This window comes from Drosophila grimshawi, unplaced genomic scaffold (assembly GCF_018153295.1).
Source record: "Drosophila grimshawi isolate 15287-2541.00 unplaced genomic scaffold, ASM1815329v1 contig_211, whole genome shotgun sequence".
NCBI lineage: Eukaryota > Metazoa > Arthropoda > Insecta > Diptera > Drosophilidae > Drosophila > Drosophila grimshawi.
In genome coordinates this window covers 1-18567 of record NW_025062987.1, presented here as the reverse complement: position 1 = coordinate 18567, position 18567 = coordinate 1, and the positions used below count along the sequence as shown (strand labels likewise).

At 35.7% G+C, this 18567-nt stretch overlaps 1 protein-coding gene across 3 annotated transcripts; it reads right to left on the bottom strand.

The window, feature by feature from the left end:
• Window positions 1–6096: 6096 nt before the first annotated feature.
• Window positions 6097–17998, bottom strand: LOC122322353 (cadherin-86C-like). 3 transcript variants are annotated; one of them, XM_043214760.1, is made up of 9 exons: window positions 17944–17998; window positions 17750–17879; window positions 17553–17667; window positions 14974–15166; window positions 11755–13081; window positions 10682–10830; window positions 10086–10176; window positions 9572–9777; window positions 6097–8950 (listed from the first exon to the last, which is right to left on the bottom strand). In XM_043214760.1, coding segments are annotated over exons 1-9 (4872 nt in total). In that variant the 5' UTR covers window positions 17946–17998; the 3' UTR covers window positions 6097–6291. The 3 variants fall into 3 exon arrangements, with proteins under 3 accessions (XP_043070695.1, XP_043070696.1, XP_043070697.1); XM_043214761.1 differs by lacking the exons at window positions 14974–15166; window positions 17553–17667; window positions 17750–17879; window positions 17944–17998 and adding an exon at window positions 13353–13395; XM_043214762.1 differs by lacking the exons at window positions 10086–10176; window positions 11755–13081; window positions 14974–15166; ... (1 more) ...; window positions 17750–17879; window positions 17944–17998 and having other exon boundaries at window positions 10682–10777.
• Between the last annotated feature and the right edge of the window lie 569 nt (window positions 17999–18567).

Below are 18567 nucleotides of genomic sequence, written 5' to 3'. Positions count from 1 at the left end.
TGTTTCCCTATAACAGAAAAAAAAACTTTTTCTCGATGTTGATATATCTATGATGAAGAGTCAGAGTCTGTTGTATCCAAACAGCTAACATCAAAAACTTTTTCGAAAGTTTTTCCTATTTCGAGCAAGGAATAAACGGAGCGCTAAAATTTATCGAGCAATTAACTCAGGTATTAGTTGTTATAAATAGAAATAGACAAGAAAACAAGACAAGCTTTACGTTGCACAATTTTTTAAGCCCATCCTTACCGGCGAAAAATGATGACAATGATCTGCAGGTTATCATTTCTTCATTTTGTTCGGATTAAAGCCATTTAATAACAAAAAAGTAGTTTAATTTTTGTTTATAGATTATTGTTGTTTCTTGGAGTCTGTCATTATTTGATGTACAAATGTATGTATTTGCCATGTATGTATTTTTTAACAAATTCGAACCGATTCCATGGAATTTGTATGAGTTATTTATTGTTTTAGAATAAATGATTCCTTATATGGCTTTTCGCTTTGCGGCCAAGTTTCGTGGAACGTATCTAGGCCGTAAAGCGAGAAATGGGTGTATTTCATTTTTTAAATTAACCATAATTTATGTATATATATATGTAAAGATTTTTAAAACACAAGAGCTGCTGTACAAAAGTAAACGAATAATGGAAAGTTGTTGCATTTCTAGTATTCTTTATAAATATTTTGAAGTACATGAAATTTTCTTTTGAATCTCAAAAAATGAAATTGTTTGAATTCATATACAATAAAAAATAACGTGTTAATTAAAGCATAGCTAAAAAATAAAGTATACTTTCTTATAATATTTGTATGATCATGATGTATTGATATATAATTAATGGTGTGATGCGTATAGTAAGTATTTGTACAGGATGTGCTGTATAGTTATATCAGCTTATACATTTTTTTTATTATTTTTATGTCTGGCTGGATAATGTGGAATTTATGTGATTTGTTTTTATGTAACAAAAACTTCAAGTATGTACATTTGTATGTCTGATTTCTTACTGTTGCCTCTAGTAGCCTATTCACATAAAAACTATGATGTACAATCAAATCTATTCAAATCTTTAACACTTTCTGCTTGAGTACTAAAGTGCTCCAACTAAGCATAGTTATCAATTGACCTTTGATTGAAAAAATAACTGTCAAAAACTTTCTCTTGCATCCGATATTAAACGACTATACTATAGTTAGATTGGCTTATTTTTCAAATTTATTTCATTAAATATATAATTCATGAAATTCATTTTGAGATTGTTGTTTTTGCTCATATGTTTCCCATATTTGTCTCTGGACGGACTTGCCAACAGAGGTATTCAACGTCAGGGATTTGCCGATGACTTTGTTATCATAACACGAGGTGAATTTTTGCTACTGTCGTAGCATAGCCGGGAAGTCATGGGGTACATCACCAAGTATGATGAGATGGCTATACCTAATGGTAGCAAGGGCCATACTGACTACGGAATGATAGCATGGGTACTAATCGGTCTATTGAAAGGACAGTGAAGACTAAGAAGTCACCTAACTAAACTAGGTATTTGTAGCAACGAAATGTGCAGGTTTTGAGTAACCGAGGAAAAATCCTCAATGCATATTTTAGCGGAGTGTGTTGCCTTAACTAGGAAAAAATGCAGCATACTGGGGATGCATGTTTTGACCATTTTGTAAGCCCTCAACCAAACAAAGAGCCTAAAATTTGTGCAGGACCTGGGTTAATTGAGGAGCTATAGGCTCAGAAGGGGGCACAATAGATCTTGTAGGTCGCAGTGCACGTACCCCAATTAAAATAATAATTATTCCATATAGATAAAAAGATTACAAACAATCGTTCACACAATTGCCATTGACCCAGTGTGAACTGTCACCCTATTTTCTACTTAAATACATATATATATATACTCCAAGATATGTATGATGTTTGTTAGGATGAGGACTAAAATGAGTATTTATCTGGCTCCAGCAAGTCTCGGCTCCAGTCGGACTATTCAATGTATAGAATACATAACTATGTTTTGCTATTTCTCTCCACCCTCGTCAAACAATTCACCAAAAAAATTCTTCAGATTGCCGTCAGCAGGGCGCCTATTCAATGTTTGTAAGCATAAACATCCAGTGAATACACTCAGAAAAAAAATCTCCCTGAATTTAAGAAATCACCATTCTCACCGTATTATTTAGAAAGTATATTTCTAAAATGGTAGATTGTGCCTTAATAAAAATCAGTGTATTTTTTTTTCTCAATTCATAGGTTTTTCTAAAATTTAAATAAAATGTTCCTTTGGATTGACTTTGTTATTGTTTTATATGTGTATTTATATGTGTAATTGTAATTGTTTCATCAGTAATAGCTTTTTTATTACTTACATGTATTTATTTAGTAACATTACTTTGCCATTATAGAAACATTTAAAATAGTTTTATAAATTCACTTAATTTGATTTAAAAAATCTCGTGATTTTACATGGATTCGATCCCGAAATTCGTTTTAGAAATATAGCAATTTCTTGTAAAACGAGAAGTTTTTTTTACAGTTTTCGCCCGCTGACACTCACTTTCAACTGTTATAATGCCCCCTATAATTTTGTTTAAGTTTATTATGAAATTTTGATGTGAGTAGTTTACTCTGGCAAGAATATGCCATCTTAGGCGGATAAAATATCTCTTCTTTGTTGATTTTTGTAATATTTCCGTGGCTGTTCTATTGGTCTTTTCTTTTGTTTAAATTTCATTTAAGAACTGAGAAATTTTAATACCCTAAGTAGGAAATGTGAAACGTATTAAATAGTAACACTGAAATTAAAAGTAAGATTTAAATTGAAAAAATTTTGAAAATCTTGAAAAACTCTTGTGGGGGTAAGCCTAACAGTAAGCCTTATTGGTTAAAAACATTAACATTTTTTGTATGGGATATCCTTATACAGACATCAGCATCCAACACGGAGGTGGAGGATAATTCCCAGTAGGAGGCTTAAGCCAATCTTAAGTTAGTAAGCTTAGTATAAATTTAAACATCTACAAAACGAGATTTGTTTTAATAGGTTTTAACCTTAAGTATCTGTTAATTTTTATTATAAGTATTATATATTTTATTATGTTTATTTTTATTTTTTTTTGTATTTAATTATTTAATTTAAAAATGAAATGTGTCTCTCTTTGATCAATTTAACCCAAAATTCATGCTCATATTTTTGTTCGAAAAGCTCAGATCTTCTCTTAGATATTTAAATAGATACTTCTAAAAAATAGAACAGTGGGTAAATGCAAAATGTTTATGAAGGTCAGTCACGCAATAGCGTGTAGAGATGGACACGCTACTTTGGCTAATTGAGCCATTCAAGTGAAATTCAGTAGCTAAAAGTGTTATTAATTGTTTTTACCAAGAGGAGTAAAGAAGAAATTGTTCTTCCTTTGTCACTCCTGGGTATTCTGTCAGAAAAGACTTCGGCATCTGGGTCAAAGCCTTCTTAGAAACTTTTAAGATCTACCGAGTTAGAGATTAATAATCTTACCTTACTTACCTCCCCTTAATTTGTTGTGCTGCTTAATAACATAAACTTGGGCTGCATAAACATTTCGGATAATGATTTACCACATTGTTTGACATCAGAAATATATCCTGATCTTGTTTGAAGATAAATAATTAAAATGTAACTCTACAGTAGCTAATCAAACCAACAAATCTAAGTGGCTATTCAATTATTTGCTTCGAACAATAATGTTACTGAGTCATTTTAATTATATCAAAAAGATGAATGCGAATAATTCCAATTGCATTGCTAAAGTGATATACTTGATAAAGAAGTGAGATTTTGATCGAATTAAAAAGCGGTTTCTTAATGTCGAATTAGACTCATATTCTATGTTACAGAAACTATTCCATAAGCAATATTAGTTTTGATTGATTTACAAACTTAAAAATTCGGACTTAAAAACGCTGCTTTTTTCGATACTGGGCAACAATTCAGCATTTTTATACCCTGAACATATTAAAAATCGGTAAAAAGGTTTTATTGGTTTTGTGCAAATGTCTGTAACAGACAGAAGGAAGCATCCCCGACCCCATAAAGTATATATATTCTTGATCAGGGTCAACAGCCGAGTCGATATGGCCATGTCCGTCTGTCTATGAACACACAGATCTCAAAGACTATGAGCTAGAGACTTCAAATTTGGAATATAGGTTCTTGTATACCAGGCGCCGATCAAGTTTGCTTTATTTTATCGATAACTGCCTCCGTTTCTCGATTATCGATACGTTTAAATATCCGATAGTAATAAATGCCACAATTTTAAAGGCAGAATCTTCTAATTTATAAAGAATGTACATATTATTGATAAACTTTTTAAATATCGTCAAGATCGGTTAATAAAAACCCAAGTTATAGTCGAAAATATATCCTCATACTGATCGCATTTCTATCAGCAGATGCAAGCATTTTCTGTATGCATCAGTATAATAGACGCGAGCGTCAATATGTCTGTGTATTCTGCAGACCCCCGTTACCCCGTTACAATTGCGTGTACGTATATATGTATGTATGTATTTATGTATATGTACGTGTTTGTTGCCAGTCAGCTAGGATCAGTTCGGGCTTGTGAATAAAAACATGCGCTGCTCGATTGTTTTTACTCATCAGTGCCTGTGCTTGCTATAAAAAATGAGTGCAATTGCAGACCAGCTCACATTTGGACGCAAAATGTATTATAGGGAAATTTGCCAATAGTCTTAGAATATATTTAACAGCTGAATTCAGGGTAAATCGAGCTCACTCGACTACAGCACTCTTACTTGTGTAAATAGCGGCCAGCGGAGCATATTCGATGAAATCCTTATCGGAAATTCTGTATTAAATTGTGTATTAATTTTTTTGAATTAACCCAAGATATTTGTAAAAAATGCTGTTTATTAATAAATGAATTTAAACAGATCTTTTTAATTGAGGATATTTGTGCTTGGAAATGCTAAATTACCTCATATTTTTTCGTTTTTCTATTGCATCTAACCATAACAGCTCTAAAGGAGCACTAGCAGAGCCAATAGCTTTCGCTCTGTTCTGCTCTTTCATTTGCAAGAGCAATACAAAAATGTACATTGCTCTTTGTAGCTGGACCAATACCATAAAGAAAAAGAGCCGAACTTACATATTCTGCTAATGCTATAACAATCGCATTGCTGATTTGCTCGTTTATTCGCCTACCTGTTATCGGAGCTGTTATCTAAGCTGTTATTGCAGCTATTATCCAAGCTGTTATTTCTATTCGTTAAATCGTTATGTAAGTTTTATGACCTGCTTGCTACTGCTATTGCTCGTTAAATCGACAGAGCAGATTTTAGTGAAAGATCATCCATTTCACTCTTTCGCAATTGCCACGCCAAAATTCGCAGCAGTAGCAATAACAGAGTAATAATTATATTGCTTTTGCTGCTACGAAGTGGTAAATTCAAGAACTGGATAGTTGCATACATAGTAATGAAAGTCTTGTTTGTCATATTTTTTTCAAGATATTTGTGTATTAACAACTTAATATTTGAGCAATATCCTCAGTGATATGTGTATGCTCATATGTAGACGGGCAGACATGGCTGATAAAGAATATATATAATATATACATATAATTATACTTAATGCGGTTGGAAATCTCTGTTCCATACCTCGAGGCATGAATACAATAATCTCTGTAATAGATGTAAAAATAGTTTGTATCTTTTGAGTGGGAACGAAGATGTTCCTACTTAAGTGCATGGCAGTGTGTTAAGATGTTTAAATAAACTATACAATCACTTTATGTTGGGAGTAGACAAATAGGAACAAAAGATTTAAATCAAATTTCACAGTTTAGTAATGAAAAATATGTCTAATAAGTGAATAAGTACATAATACTATGTGTATTTAAATTGAATGCAAATTAAGGAAATCAATTTACAAGATGAGATATATCTATAAATATTTGTTATGTTTTTCTTTTTTTGTATATTATATAACTTTTAATGAGTACAAAATGATTGTGGATGGTTTTAAAGCATAATACAACTAATAATAATAATACACTTATTGTAACTGAATAATACACTTATTTTATGTATTCTGTGCACTAAAACTAGTTGCAATTTCCTTATCCACATACTTATGCCTTATACCTTATGCGTAGGAAAGACTTAATGGACTTAATTTAGCGTAGTATTTTAGGGGCGTTGTATACAAGTTGCTTCAAATATAACGAACCTTAGAGGCTATCACATATATTGGTTATTCGAATTAAACGTTTGTGAGTTGCCGGCATTTATGAATATTGCGGAGACTCTCCTCCCGATGGTATTTTCTTGACGCGGCTAACATCATCGTAAGCAATTGAAAAAACGCTCTTCTTCTCAGCTAGGGGATTCCGACGGCCCATGCTGTTCATCAGTGAGTTCATGGCAATACCTGAGTCGTGGTCATCCTCTAAGGTTGAGGCATTCAACTGCTTTTGGGCTTGCGATGGGGGCTGCGGATGGGGCTGGGGATTTGGATGTGGATGGGGGATGGCAGCATTTGGATCTTCTATATAAAGATTTATTTTCGATTTTGTTAACTTGACTTCGTTCTCTTTGATAGGCGACGGCTTCGGTTTGTGCCTCTGCTGATCCTTATCCTTTTCTGTTGCTGTCGCATATGGCGGTGTCTCTGGATACATGTAGTGTGGCAATTTGGTGGGAGCTGGTGGCACTTCCGGTGCATTCTCACGCTCGAAACGGTGCTCGGAATGCTGCACGAGCGGATGATTGATGTCAGTCTCGACTTTGGGCTTGTGCTGCTTATTCAGGGCTCGATCCTCTTTCAGCAGTCGACTGCCTTTTGGCGGAGATTTTCGCGGAGCCGGTTCCGGCTTGAATTTTCCCGCATCGTCATGCGTTGCTAAATCTTCCGGCTTTGACTTTGTACGGGTCTTCGACACACGCCTCTCGGGTGCGCTCTTCTTCTTTAGTGACAAGTGCGACTTGGATGACTCCGTCGAGGAGGGGGTCTTCTTCTTACTGTAATACCATTCCATGTACTTGGGCACAGTTTTCTGTTCGTTTGCTTGCTCATCGTGAGCGCCCAGTTCCGTTTCACTTTGATAATAGCGATTTAGGGATCTTTTCGAACCTCTCATTTCACTGGAAATATTATCGTGATTTCGGCCAATTTCACTTGGAGTCATTTCGTATTTGGAATTTGAATAACGACTGTTTGGCGGTTCCGAAGACGTTTGCATTCGTGTTGAGGTTTGGCTACGTCTCGAACTGTCTCGACGTGATAATCTCGGTCTAGCCTCGGGTTGTATATCAGGTTGCATATCCGTTGGTGAAGTGGTGCTCATGCCTCTATTTTGGTGGGATACAGTTTTCATCTGCACTTCATGGGGTTGCTCAGTTTCGCTTGACCTTTTAGCATAGCTATTTCTTCCAGATGGATTCACATTTGTCCTAATTACAATTTCACCCTCGTCCGAGTCAATTGAGTACTCGGTGCTGTTCTCATCGACTTCAACATCAATGTTCTCGTAGTACTGATGCGTTCGATGTTGTCTTCTCGGACTACTGAATTCGTCGAGAGAATCGGATATTTCGATTAATACCTCTCGGCTAATGGCTTCGGATTTGTTGTGTTTTCCATTGGTTTCCTTGTGTTGAGCAGCACCGTCGATTCTACGGCTTTCATCGCTTAGCTGCTTCCGTAGAATACTCGTTTTGGTTTCCCGTAGTGGTTTTCTGGGCGGCACACGTTTCCTTACCTCGTTGACCTCCTCCTCCTCCCGTATGGGTGTCCTTATCTTGCGCTTCACCTCCTCGACCATAACTATTCTTTTCCGTGGCTGTGAGCTGCCCCGGAGTTTTGGTTGCCTTTTGGGACGACGACGCTTTATCCAGTACATGCCATTGGGGCTATTTGGTGGACTGAAGCGTACATATTTGTACTCATCCTCGGACATTGAATCATCATTTTCGCTCCGGGCTCTCCGGGCCTTCAAACTGCCCAGATAGCCGTCAGTCGGTTCGGTTTGGGTGCCAGCATCGCAATCGGTTTGTGTTCCAATCGCCATCGATTGGCCCGGCAGACTTTGGGTCTCCAGGACAATTTCGTGCTGGGTGTATCTCGTCTCGAGTTTTTCCTTTTCGAGCAGGATCTGTCGCAGGAGCGCATTCTGTTGCTTCAGCGAGTGCTCCAGTTCGTTGCTAAGCGTATGATCTCCCACAACTGGCTGCAGTTGAGTTAGTTCCTCTTCGCCCTGAACGGACTGGGTGTGAATGACTTTCACCTCCGGCTCCGTTTGGGAGTAGACAATGCTATTTGGTCCCGATTTACCCAAGGGAAACGTATCGCCCTTTAGCGTTGATTCCTGAAGTATTTCGTTGGGCATTGACTGAATGTATGTGGCACCTGGCACAATATGATAATGCTCCCGAATAATCTGCTTTCCGTCTGGCTGCTCTTCAATGAATCGCCGCATCAGTATCTCCTTGCCCGTATTGTCCACCATCAGCAGCTGTGGCTGCGAAAGATTAGTCGATGACTTTATTGGCACATTCACGTAAATATTATCATCGTCCAAGGCAGCACCGTCGCGAGTCTTGTCCCTGGTCATCAGCTGTAGAATCTCGACATTGCCGTCTTTTATGAAGAGTTCTCGTTTATTCTTGAGACTGTTGTGTGCAGTGCCAAAGTCAACATCGCTGCCACGATCTATTTCGTGCCTTCTCATCGAGTCGTCGTCAATCTGTCGAGCATCCTTGTCGTAGTTCTTGAAACGTGCATTCTCCAATTGTCTATTCTCCGTTGTACGCGTCAGTTTTTCCTTCATTTCCACCAGACGCCGATCGTCCATTACGTCCTCAATGTAAACGTCACGGTCGTTTATTAAATTAGTTCTAGAATTATGGAAACTATGATGTGGGTCTTCTTTGGCTGTGTGGCTGTTTCTATTAAAAAATATGGATCATATTATCAAGTCCAATATCATAACGATACACTCAGAAAAAAAGTTGCCCTCAATTTTAAGAATTTGTCTAACTTTTGGAGTCAATGTGTTCTCACATGTGACTTTCTAAAAACCAGGTTTTCCTTTTCTTAATTTCAAGGTGGATTTTTCTAAAATTTAGAAACAATTTAGACAGTAAAAAATCTTGGACAATAATATATGTGTATGATGACTTGTAAATATTTAAAATAAAACTTTAATATCATGTCCCAAATGCAATATATTAATGAGTAAATATGAAAACATTGTTTCTTAATGAAAATCAGAAGTCTCCATCTTAAGATAGCCAGTCACAGTCATTTTGTTTAAGTACATTTCTCTGGGTAGGGCAGAGAAATAAATGCTTGGATTTTTTCTATAACTGAATGTTTGCAGTTCAACTTTTTAGAAACATTTTCTATTTTTAAGAAAAATATTCCAAAAAAAAAACACCATGATTTAGGAATTGTCGATTTGGAGCTAGTCTACTTTTAGGAAAAATGCCTTCTGGTGTTAAGAAATTATTTCTAAAATTCCAAAAACGCAGGTGGATTTTTTTCTGAGTGTATATGTAGATTCGTACTTAATGCGGACGCGTCTTTGCTGATATTCAGCGGATTCTGGACGGCGTACAACATCGCCATCGGTATTAATAGCAGCGTGCTCCATTTCTAAGTTTTCGTTTGGCTGTTTATGTCCATTCCGGAACTCCCAGCGGGTTGGCTTTGTTCGCGTATTTGATGGCTTCTCCGCTGACCAGGCCTCTCGTCTTCCCATCCATTCGGCGACCTGAAAGTTGCGGTATTTTATATTTATAAATTAAGCGTATACTTTTCAAAATGTTAACTTTTTGTCCTTCAAAAATGTTTTCTAAGGTGGATAATACTTAAAAGAAACTCGGAAATGGGATGTGCGCTCAGAACCAATGTGAATTGTGGGTAAGTGTTATGTTTGAAAGTAACATAAATGACAAATAAAAAAAGAAGAACAAATTTTTTACAAAAAGTGCGAATTTGCATTTTTCTAAGTGTGCTCGCAGCTCTCTACTATGCATAATTCTAGGTACTGTGTATTATTTGAAATAGATCAAAATCTACCTGAACAGATTTTGTTTGTTTTCCATTTGCCATTTCTCTATGCACTAGATGTACATCGTCTTCAGTTCTACTGATATTAACTATTCTTTTGCTACAAGAGAAGAATAAAGAATTAAAGATCAAATGAATGGTGTTTCAATGTTTCAATGATAAATGATATGAGCTTTAAAGAGGTATTTCGATTCCTCACTACATTGAACTCTTTACTTAGTCTTTGGTATACGATACTCTAGAGCAATCATATCTTGGGAAATATAATCATATCGTCCCTTTGTGATGGACTCGGGCTCAGTTTAGTTTAGTTTAATTTGAAATTACCACCCACATTGAATAAAATATAAGAATGAAAATGTTAAGTCATCGATATAGACGTAGTTGTTGTGTTTCCCATCTATTATCTCAATTCGTTACTATTGATTAGTATCTGTTTTTGTATTTTTGTTATCTAAACACGTGTAAATATTATTTATATCAGACAAGTTTTAATGTGGCTTGTATTGGGTTACATACCGAGACTAAGTTACCGAGTCAAGAAGCAAGGGATGGATACATAGGATACAATAACTATTATTGTTATTCTCACTCGTGTTACTTACGTAGCTGCACCATACAGAGGACACCACGAGCATATGCAGCACATCAGCAGAATCAGGATCGTCAGAGCAACCAGAGTGGCCAGCAGGATGAGCAGCCAAAACAAAACCTTATTTTCAGCTTTGTACTGTGTCTGCGTGGGAGTAAGATTCTATTAAGATAATCTCGTCATTAGTCGCTAGCTAAACAATTCATTAATAGCCTGATTCCACTATCAACATTTCTTATTTTTTCTCGAGCATCTGCAGTATGTAAAGTATTTTCCCATATTGGATAACATTCTGTACATTTAACATTCGTAAAGTATACTGCGAATTTTAGAAATTCGATTATTATTTGCGATGGTTTATCGATTTTCGTATCGATCAAGTATGTTAAACGTTTTACTTAAAATACTAATATAATTTGATTAAATTATTTTTTTTTAATGATTTATGAAAATTTAAAAACAAAAGCAAAATTGAAATTAAATCCTTTTTATTTATTAAATTTGTTTCATTGCTCTATATCGGAAATGCTTCGGTCTGCCTGTTACATTAATTTGCACAAAACCATTTACCCATTTTAAACGGTTCATATAAAAAAGAAGAAACAAGATATTAAATTTTGGAAATAGGCATTGCAGACAAGTAAGGTAAGGTAAGTAAGACAAGAGGTCGACTACGATATACGTAATATATATTCTAGTTTTATTGCTAAATTTTCTTTTAAAATGTTGCGCACTCAAAGTTGAGGAAGTGGTCTCAATTCTAATGGCCTGTATAGACAGTGAAAAGTAAAAAAACGGAGGCAAATATATATGTTATATGTTGTTAATGGCACTAAACTATAGGAATTTCCTATTGGTATATTAGTCGATCATAACAATTGCTATATAGACTCTTCTGTTGATATACTTTATGGGATCCGTTCTTTTGCTTGTTACTTACGCTTGCACAAAGTGATATACCCTTTTTAACCAATTTCTAATGGGTTCAGGGTATATTTATGCAATCAGCTGTTTTATTTAAACCAAATAGTGATGGTTGAGAATATTGGTAATGGTGGAATCAGGCTGATATATAAGATAGCTTACGTCTGAGGCCGCCGTGTTTTGTGGCATGATTGCATAGGAGTTATTATGCTGTGAGAGTCGCTGTTGTATCTGCGAGATGTCCACGACAGATGAGCTGTCATAAAGAACCGTTGCAGTGACCACACTGCGTTCCTTAATGTTGGGATTACCATCGAGGAGGTCCTTGGCACCCGGCTCTTCCGGTCTGAGTGGTCGTATTTCGTGAATGAAGACCTTGCCACCCGTTATGGCTGAGAGAGTCTCCTCTGTCTTTCGCTTATCCAAGCTGCTTCCTGGCACCACAAATGTGACGATGCGCTTTCGGCTCTCCGGCGGATAGATGCGTATACTCGTCGTCGAAAACCGGACTGGCACTCCCAAGTCATAGGCCCGAGCAGTTAGTATGAATAGATCGCTTTCAGCATCCGAAATGGTCATGTCCTGTGCATCGCGGCGCCTTCGCATGCCGGCGCTCTTCTTGGAGCGAAGATTGATCTTTTGCCGCACCGTCAACTCGCCCGTTACCTTGTCGAGCACAAAATTATTCTCGTAATTACCGTGAATGAGCTCGTAGCGCACAACATTGTTCGGGGCCGTGGCATCCTTGTCTGTGGCATGTATAATTGCACTGGTTGTGAAACTGGTCAAATCGGCTGCCAGTATAAATTCGTACAAATCCTTTTCAAAGATGGGCGTCTCATCGTTCACATCGATTAGCCTGATAATTAGAGGCACCTGGGCACGATTGCCATTGCCGTCCATGTCCCGTGCCTCCACATATAAGTGGTACTCGGGCATTACTTCCCGATCAAAGCCATGACTATCGGTTGACACCGTTATCGAACCGTTCTCCGCATTCAGATTGAGCGACGTGTTCAGGTAACCCAAGATAGCAGTGTATCGCACCTTGCCACCCAGACCCGAATCCAAGTCACTTGCATGGACCTGGACAACCTTTGTGCCGACTGTCATGTTCTCTGGCAGTTCCACGGTATATTCCGGCTGATCGAATACCGGTGAGTTGTCATTGACGTCATTGATATAAACGGTCACATTGACCATTGCCGAAAGATTTGTGGCAGGACCTAGTTCCTGGGCAAGTATATTGAACTGCACCGAGTGCCGTTGCTCGTAGTCCAACCAGGAGTTGTCACGCACTCGGATTAGGAAGGATGCACTGCGTTCGGCCACATTTGGGCTAATCTCAAAGGTGCCATTGTTGTTAAGCAATGTCAGTGAAAAGACTCCGTTCTTTCCAGTATCGTCGTCGTAGACCCGTGGCACATACGGATCGATGAACGTCAGTGCTGAACCCTGTGAGGCATTCTCATCCACTCGTGAGACATAGCTACTCGAACAAACGGGAAGAAAGAGATTGTCAACAAGATATTAGCATTAAGTAGATAACAATCCTAAGCATAACGCGAGCCTCAGTTCGAGTTGGGCTTGCCAACTGAAGTGGTCTTTAGGGTGTGATTATAAATAAATAAGAGTGCTCCAAATCGACTGTTTTACTGGACACAAGACACAGATTAAAAATCGTTTTGAGTTTTAAAAATTCGCCATACTCTTGGCTACAATGGTTCCTCAACTTATTATTTTGAAACTAAATTTCTAACCTTCCGGTTGTGGTTTTCTTAAAGTCGTGCTTTGCATTACCAAATTGCAGTGCGGCTTTTCTAAGATTTAGAAAAAATTTGACAAATTTCCAAAGTTTTGTTGTTCTATATATTGAGAGCAGATTTCACTACTATTTTCACAATTTCAGAAATGATTTTTTTAATAAATAAAAATTAATAAAAAACACCAAAGTTTTTGGACTGTCGATTTAGGGCTTGGCTCTCTAATTTGAGGAAAATCTTTTTCTTATATTTGGAAATTTGTTTCTGAAAACAATGTGCATGAATGCATTTAAAACTTTGAGTGAGTCTATACATTTTTTTGATGCAGCGAGTAATGAGAAATAACTTTGGAGAGCGTGAGAACAATGAATAAGAAAGAAGTAAAGAAAAAAACATATAAAATTTATGTTAATTCTTCAGTCAAAGTCATTGCGACAATCTTGTTTTCTTTATTTTGACAGCAGCTCTCTCCTCGTATTGGACACTACTGTACCCATTGTGTCATTTCATTTTTCACTCTCTCCCTTTGGATTCTATGGGGCCACTGTGCAGCAAGAAAAGTGTACACTAATTAGAAATAAATATAGACATGTATACCTCTATTAGATACCCTGTTCTTAGCTCTGACACACTTCGCAAAATTTAAATTAATGCCGATTAACAATGACCTGCTTTCGTGTTCCATACCATATTATTAACAGTTTTAAAGCACACAATTTATTTGCATATTTGAGTCGAAAAAAAAAAAATAAATAGAATGTCCTGAGATTTAGAAAATCACCATTTTAGTGATTTTTCTAAAAATTTAGAAAAAGGTTTATAATTGCATGTTTTTTTTTTATATTTGTTCACAGAATTCTTACATTAGCTTTTGTGTTATATATATTATTAAACATAGTATTCAAGATTTCATATACACAATATTTTAGATAGTTTATAAACTCATATAATGAAGGGAAAACTAAATCAAGGCCCTAACTTCGAAACCGAGACTGCTAATTTTATTAGTTGCTTATGCATTTTAGAACATCTTGTTGTTTTCTTGAATAAATGTTTTTATTTCCACTTTTTATATGTTTATTCGAAATATCTTTTGGAACAAAAGTCAATATTACTTTAAATTAAGAGAAAGTCTTTCTAATTTTAAGAACAATTTTCTTTGCTCTTTTAGAAATTATATCTTAAAACAAGTAACAACTTTTTCAGAAGGATTTTTATTTTAGATGATTTTGTAAAACAATGTAAATCAGTTGAAAGCTTAAGCAAATATACTGATTTAATTTTTCGTATTTACATCCCATTTTTTTTTTAACACTCTAGAAAATCTTAGTTTTCGCCATATTGAGAAAATTAACTTCTGTTAAGTCTCATTTAATCGTCTTCTGCCAGTTAAATCAGTCGTGGCTAAAAACCTAAGCGAAAACAACATTCATTGCCTGGCGCTTTTGTGTAAATGGTAAGAAGAATAAACTTACGAATAAACTTAAACTAAAACTTGAAAAAGATCCAACACAAGAATAGTGCAAAATGTATTTTAAATTACTAAGGATAGTTCGGAAAGGGTATTATTTTCATTTGTGGCTTACTCGCTCATCCTTTGCTGAGTGTATATACTTACTGATCATTCTCGAAATAGGGCGGTGAATTGGTACGATCCGGCAGAAAGAACGCCAATTGCACCGTGGAAGCCATGGCTGGAGGTTCGTCACGACCAATCTTAACTTCTTCCGCAATTACGGTGAGCAAGACGGGATCGCCCACGTGCGTGATGGCCGCAATGTCTTCGATCGGTCTCTTTAAGAAGATTTCACCTGCAATGCGATGCAATCATAATTAAAATTAAAATCAAATTTACAAGATTATGGTCTACTTGTGATTATTTTTACTGTAAACCTGTTGCCTTCAGATATATGCATTGAGTATTTTGTGTGGCATGAGATCACATTAAGAATGTTTTTCTTGTACACTCTGACCATTTTTTTAATGTTTCTTAAAAAAACACCCTATCCAGAAAGGCATATAAGATTCAAATGGACAGCCATGGGAAAAGTTATTCACAAGTAAAGGAATAAGCTAAAAAAAAGAATACTTTATGGGGTGGCGGATGTCTCCTTAGGTACTTGACGACAATATTATAATACTCTGCAAGGGAATAATGAGAGACGCCTCACATGCTAATAGAGGTATGCCGTTAATGTTCTCATTTTAGTTTTTGCTTAAGGCTGGCTGCCTCGTCAAGAGACAACGAAAACAAAAAGTAATTATGAAAGGCTTGGGAAACTTCTTTTTTTTTTATTTACTTTATTTTGCACCTGTATGCATCTTATGAACACATTAAACTAAGTAATGCATATTAAACAAGAAATAAATCGGTTCTCGGCAAGCCGAAGCTTTCTACACTGGCAAAACAGATCCACGTAAAACTTAATATAATAATATTAAAAATAACAATAAAGAAGAAGCTATAAATTACACTAATTTAGTTATGAATTGAAGAACAATTTAAAAATAACTATAAAAATAATAATAATTGAAATTTAAATATAATAAATAATGTAAACTTTTATGTATGCTCTTCGATTATTCAAGTAGCAATTAGTTTTTAGTTAAATGTACAGATTTTTGGGTATTAAAGCATGTATTGCGTACATATATCGTCTGACTTGCGTGAACTTCTTTATATGTGTATGTCCATTTATGTATATTATTAGCGACATAAAAGATGGATGTTGTTTGTATTTGTTTGTTTTGGGGCTTAACTCCATGGCGATGCATCAAGGTGCTGCCGATTTTTTTGTGAAAGAAGACGAACTCAAAGTTAGCCTACCACAATGCCCCTTAACACATGCCAAAGATTCAGTTGGGCAAAGTCACGAAGTTTTTCGAGCTCGTCTACAGCAAGTACAATTTCTGCCTGGGACAGAGTCATTGCCATCAAAAAACTGGCAATGAACCAGAGGAAACACGAAACAAGGAAGCTCAAACGCGAATTATTGTGACTTGATTGTGACTACGAAGAGCGAAGAGCAAAAACCTTGCGGACCAAGCCCCACATTGCACTTCAGAACTTATTCGCAACATATATACATACTCGTACATATATATACATACTCCCTTTTATACATATAAGATGAGCTCAGGCATCTAACGAGTCTAACGATGGACCGGATTGTGGCTGGTCTCTCTGATTGCAGTAGTAACTATGTTAAAATCTTTTGATGTTGCATTGTTGTTTTTTATACTCTGTGCTAGCAGTCAGTCTCACACATAAAATCGATAAAAAAAAAAAAAGTGCATGAAAAAAAGTGTTTACAATAGCCATTTGTATGTAAAAATGCAGAATATGGCATATCCATATATAGAACATAACATATTATACATTCGTATGGTATGTAAATGTCTATTATATTTGTCTGTCCCTCAGGCTTAATTCCGGTTCTTTGGTTCATTCTCAGAATAGGAACACAAAAAGTGGTACATTTTTTTGTTATAGTTTGCCGTTATGCTTTTTAGTAATAGTTCGGCTGAAAATGTATCTAGATACCAAATAAATAAAAATTTGTTCTATATATATTCACTTTGGCGTATTTTTTAAAGTATTGCATAACTCAAAATACTTCATATTTCGTACACAACCCATCTTATTTAAAGTTATTGATTCGAATGAAAGAATGAGAATTAATAAAAATTATAATACGTGTTCACTAGAAGTTGATCCATAAAAAACATTTTCTCCAGGTTAATTTTAAGCTAAACTACATTTTTACTCAGAAAAAGGCTTCTGCCTTGCCTACAAAATGTATTCTATCTAGTTTTATAATTTAAAAATGTTTGCATTCCTAAATACACAACTTATTTTTTCCTTAAGAGCTCATAACATTTTACATATAAAAAGAAAATCTAAATTAAAGTCTTCATCTATTATAGAATTACATATTTATAAATTTAATTATTTGTATATTTAGCTACAAGTTCGACACATATGAAACATGTGTCTCCCAAGATATATATTAGGTATAAGCCAAAATGTTTTAGTCTAAATATGAAAAAATTTTAAATTTTCGAGAGCTTCATTGAAACTGTGTTTTTAACTAGTTGTAATCTGCGATGTAGCTAAACTAGCTTTATTATTGGTGTCTATTTCTATTCGTTATTTTTTTATTTTGTTGCATAGTGTGATTAATAGATTGCACTTACCGCTGGTATCGTTGATGTCAAAAAATGAGGTAAATGGGTTGTTTTCAGAAACTAAGCCATATCGCACTTCCCGCGGGCTTCCTTTATCCCCGTCCTCTGCATGTACTTGCAATATCTTTGAATGTCAATGATAGTTATAAGGTTATGTTTTATAATTGACTTAAAAAATTCAAACACCTTGTCGCCTGATAGTATACCGGGTGGTAATTTTGTAACCGGTGGTGCCAAAGTAAAAACGGGTGGCTGATCTTGCACATCTTGCACAATGACAACAATCTCCATGCCTGCGATATTGCGTCCATCTTGTCCAGGCTCAGCATATGCATCCTAAAATCGAATATGCATTAGGGGGTACATATAATAATCATTCAAATTACTCATCCAGACGTACATTGGCCAGAATGGTCAAGTGGTACATTGCTTGCTTCTCAAAATCCAATGGCCCCAAAAGGAAAACGGTGCCTTCCGTTGTCTCAGCAGATATTATCTTTTGTCTTATAGCAAATAATGGCGAACCCTAAAGTTGAAATCCACATAGTAGTTTGCTTAAATGTGTTTCGTATATAACTCACCCATAACTCGAGGTAGACTGGTTTTTGAAACAGTGGGTTTTTCCGGGCAATAACATAATCGAGTTCTGAGCCTCGCTTTGCATCCTTTAAAAAGAGTAAAAAACCATCGTATTTAATAAAGGAAATTATTAGATTTTTAAAAATACGTTGTACTGTAAGAAAAAGTAATCATTTTGTAAAAAAAAAATACTTTATGGCGAGTGCAGATTTTGGTTAATTTGACAAATGCTGCTGAGTATTTCATCAACATTTTTTTCAATTTTAAAGTAGGCATTTCGGTAGCGTTAACATTATTTGTAAAACCAAGAGCTTCAGCGATTTATAAATTGCTTTTTGTTTGAATACTCCACAAACAAAACAATGCGAAGACGTGGCCAAATAAACAAAGTAATTTTGTCACAGTATCACGCCAACTTCCGACAAAATGATTGTTTCATTAATGC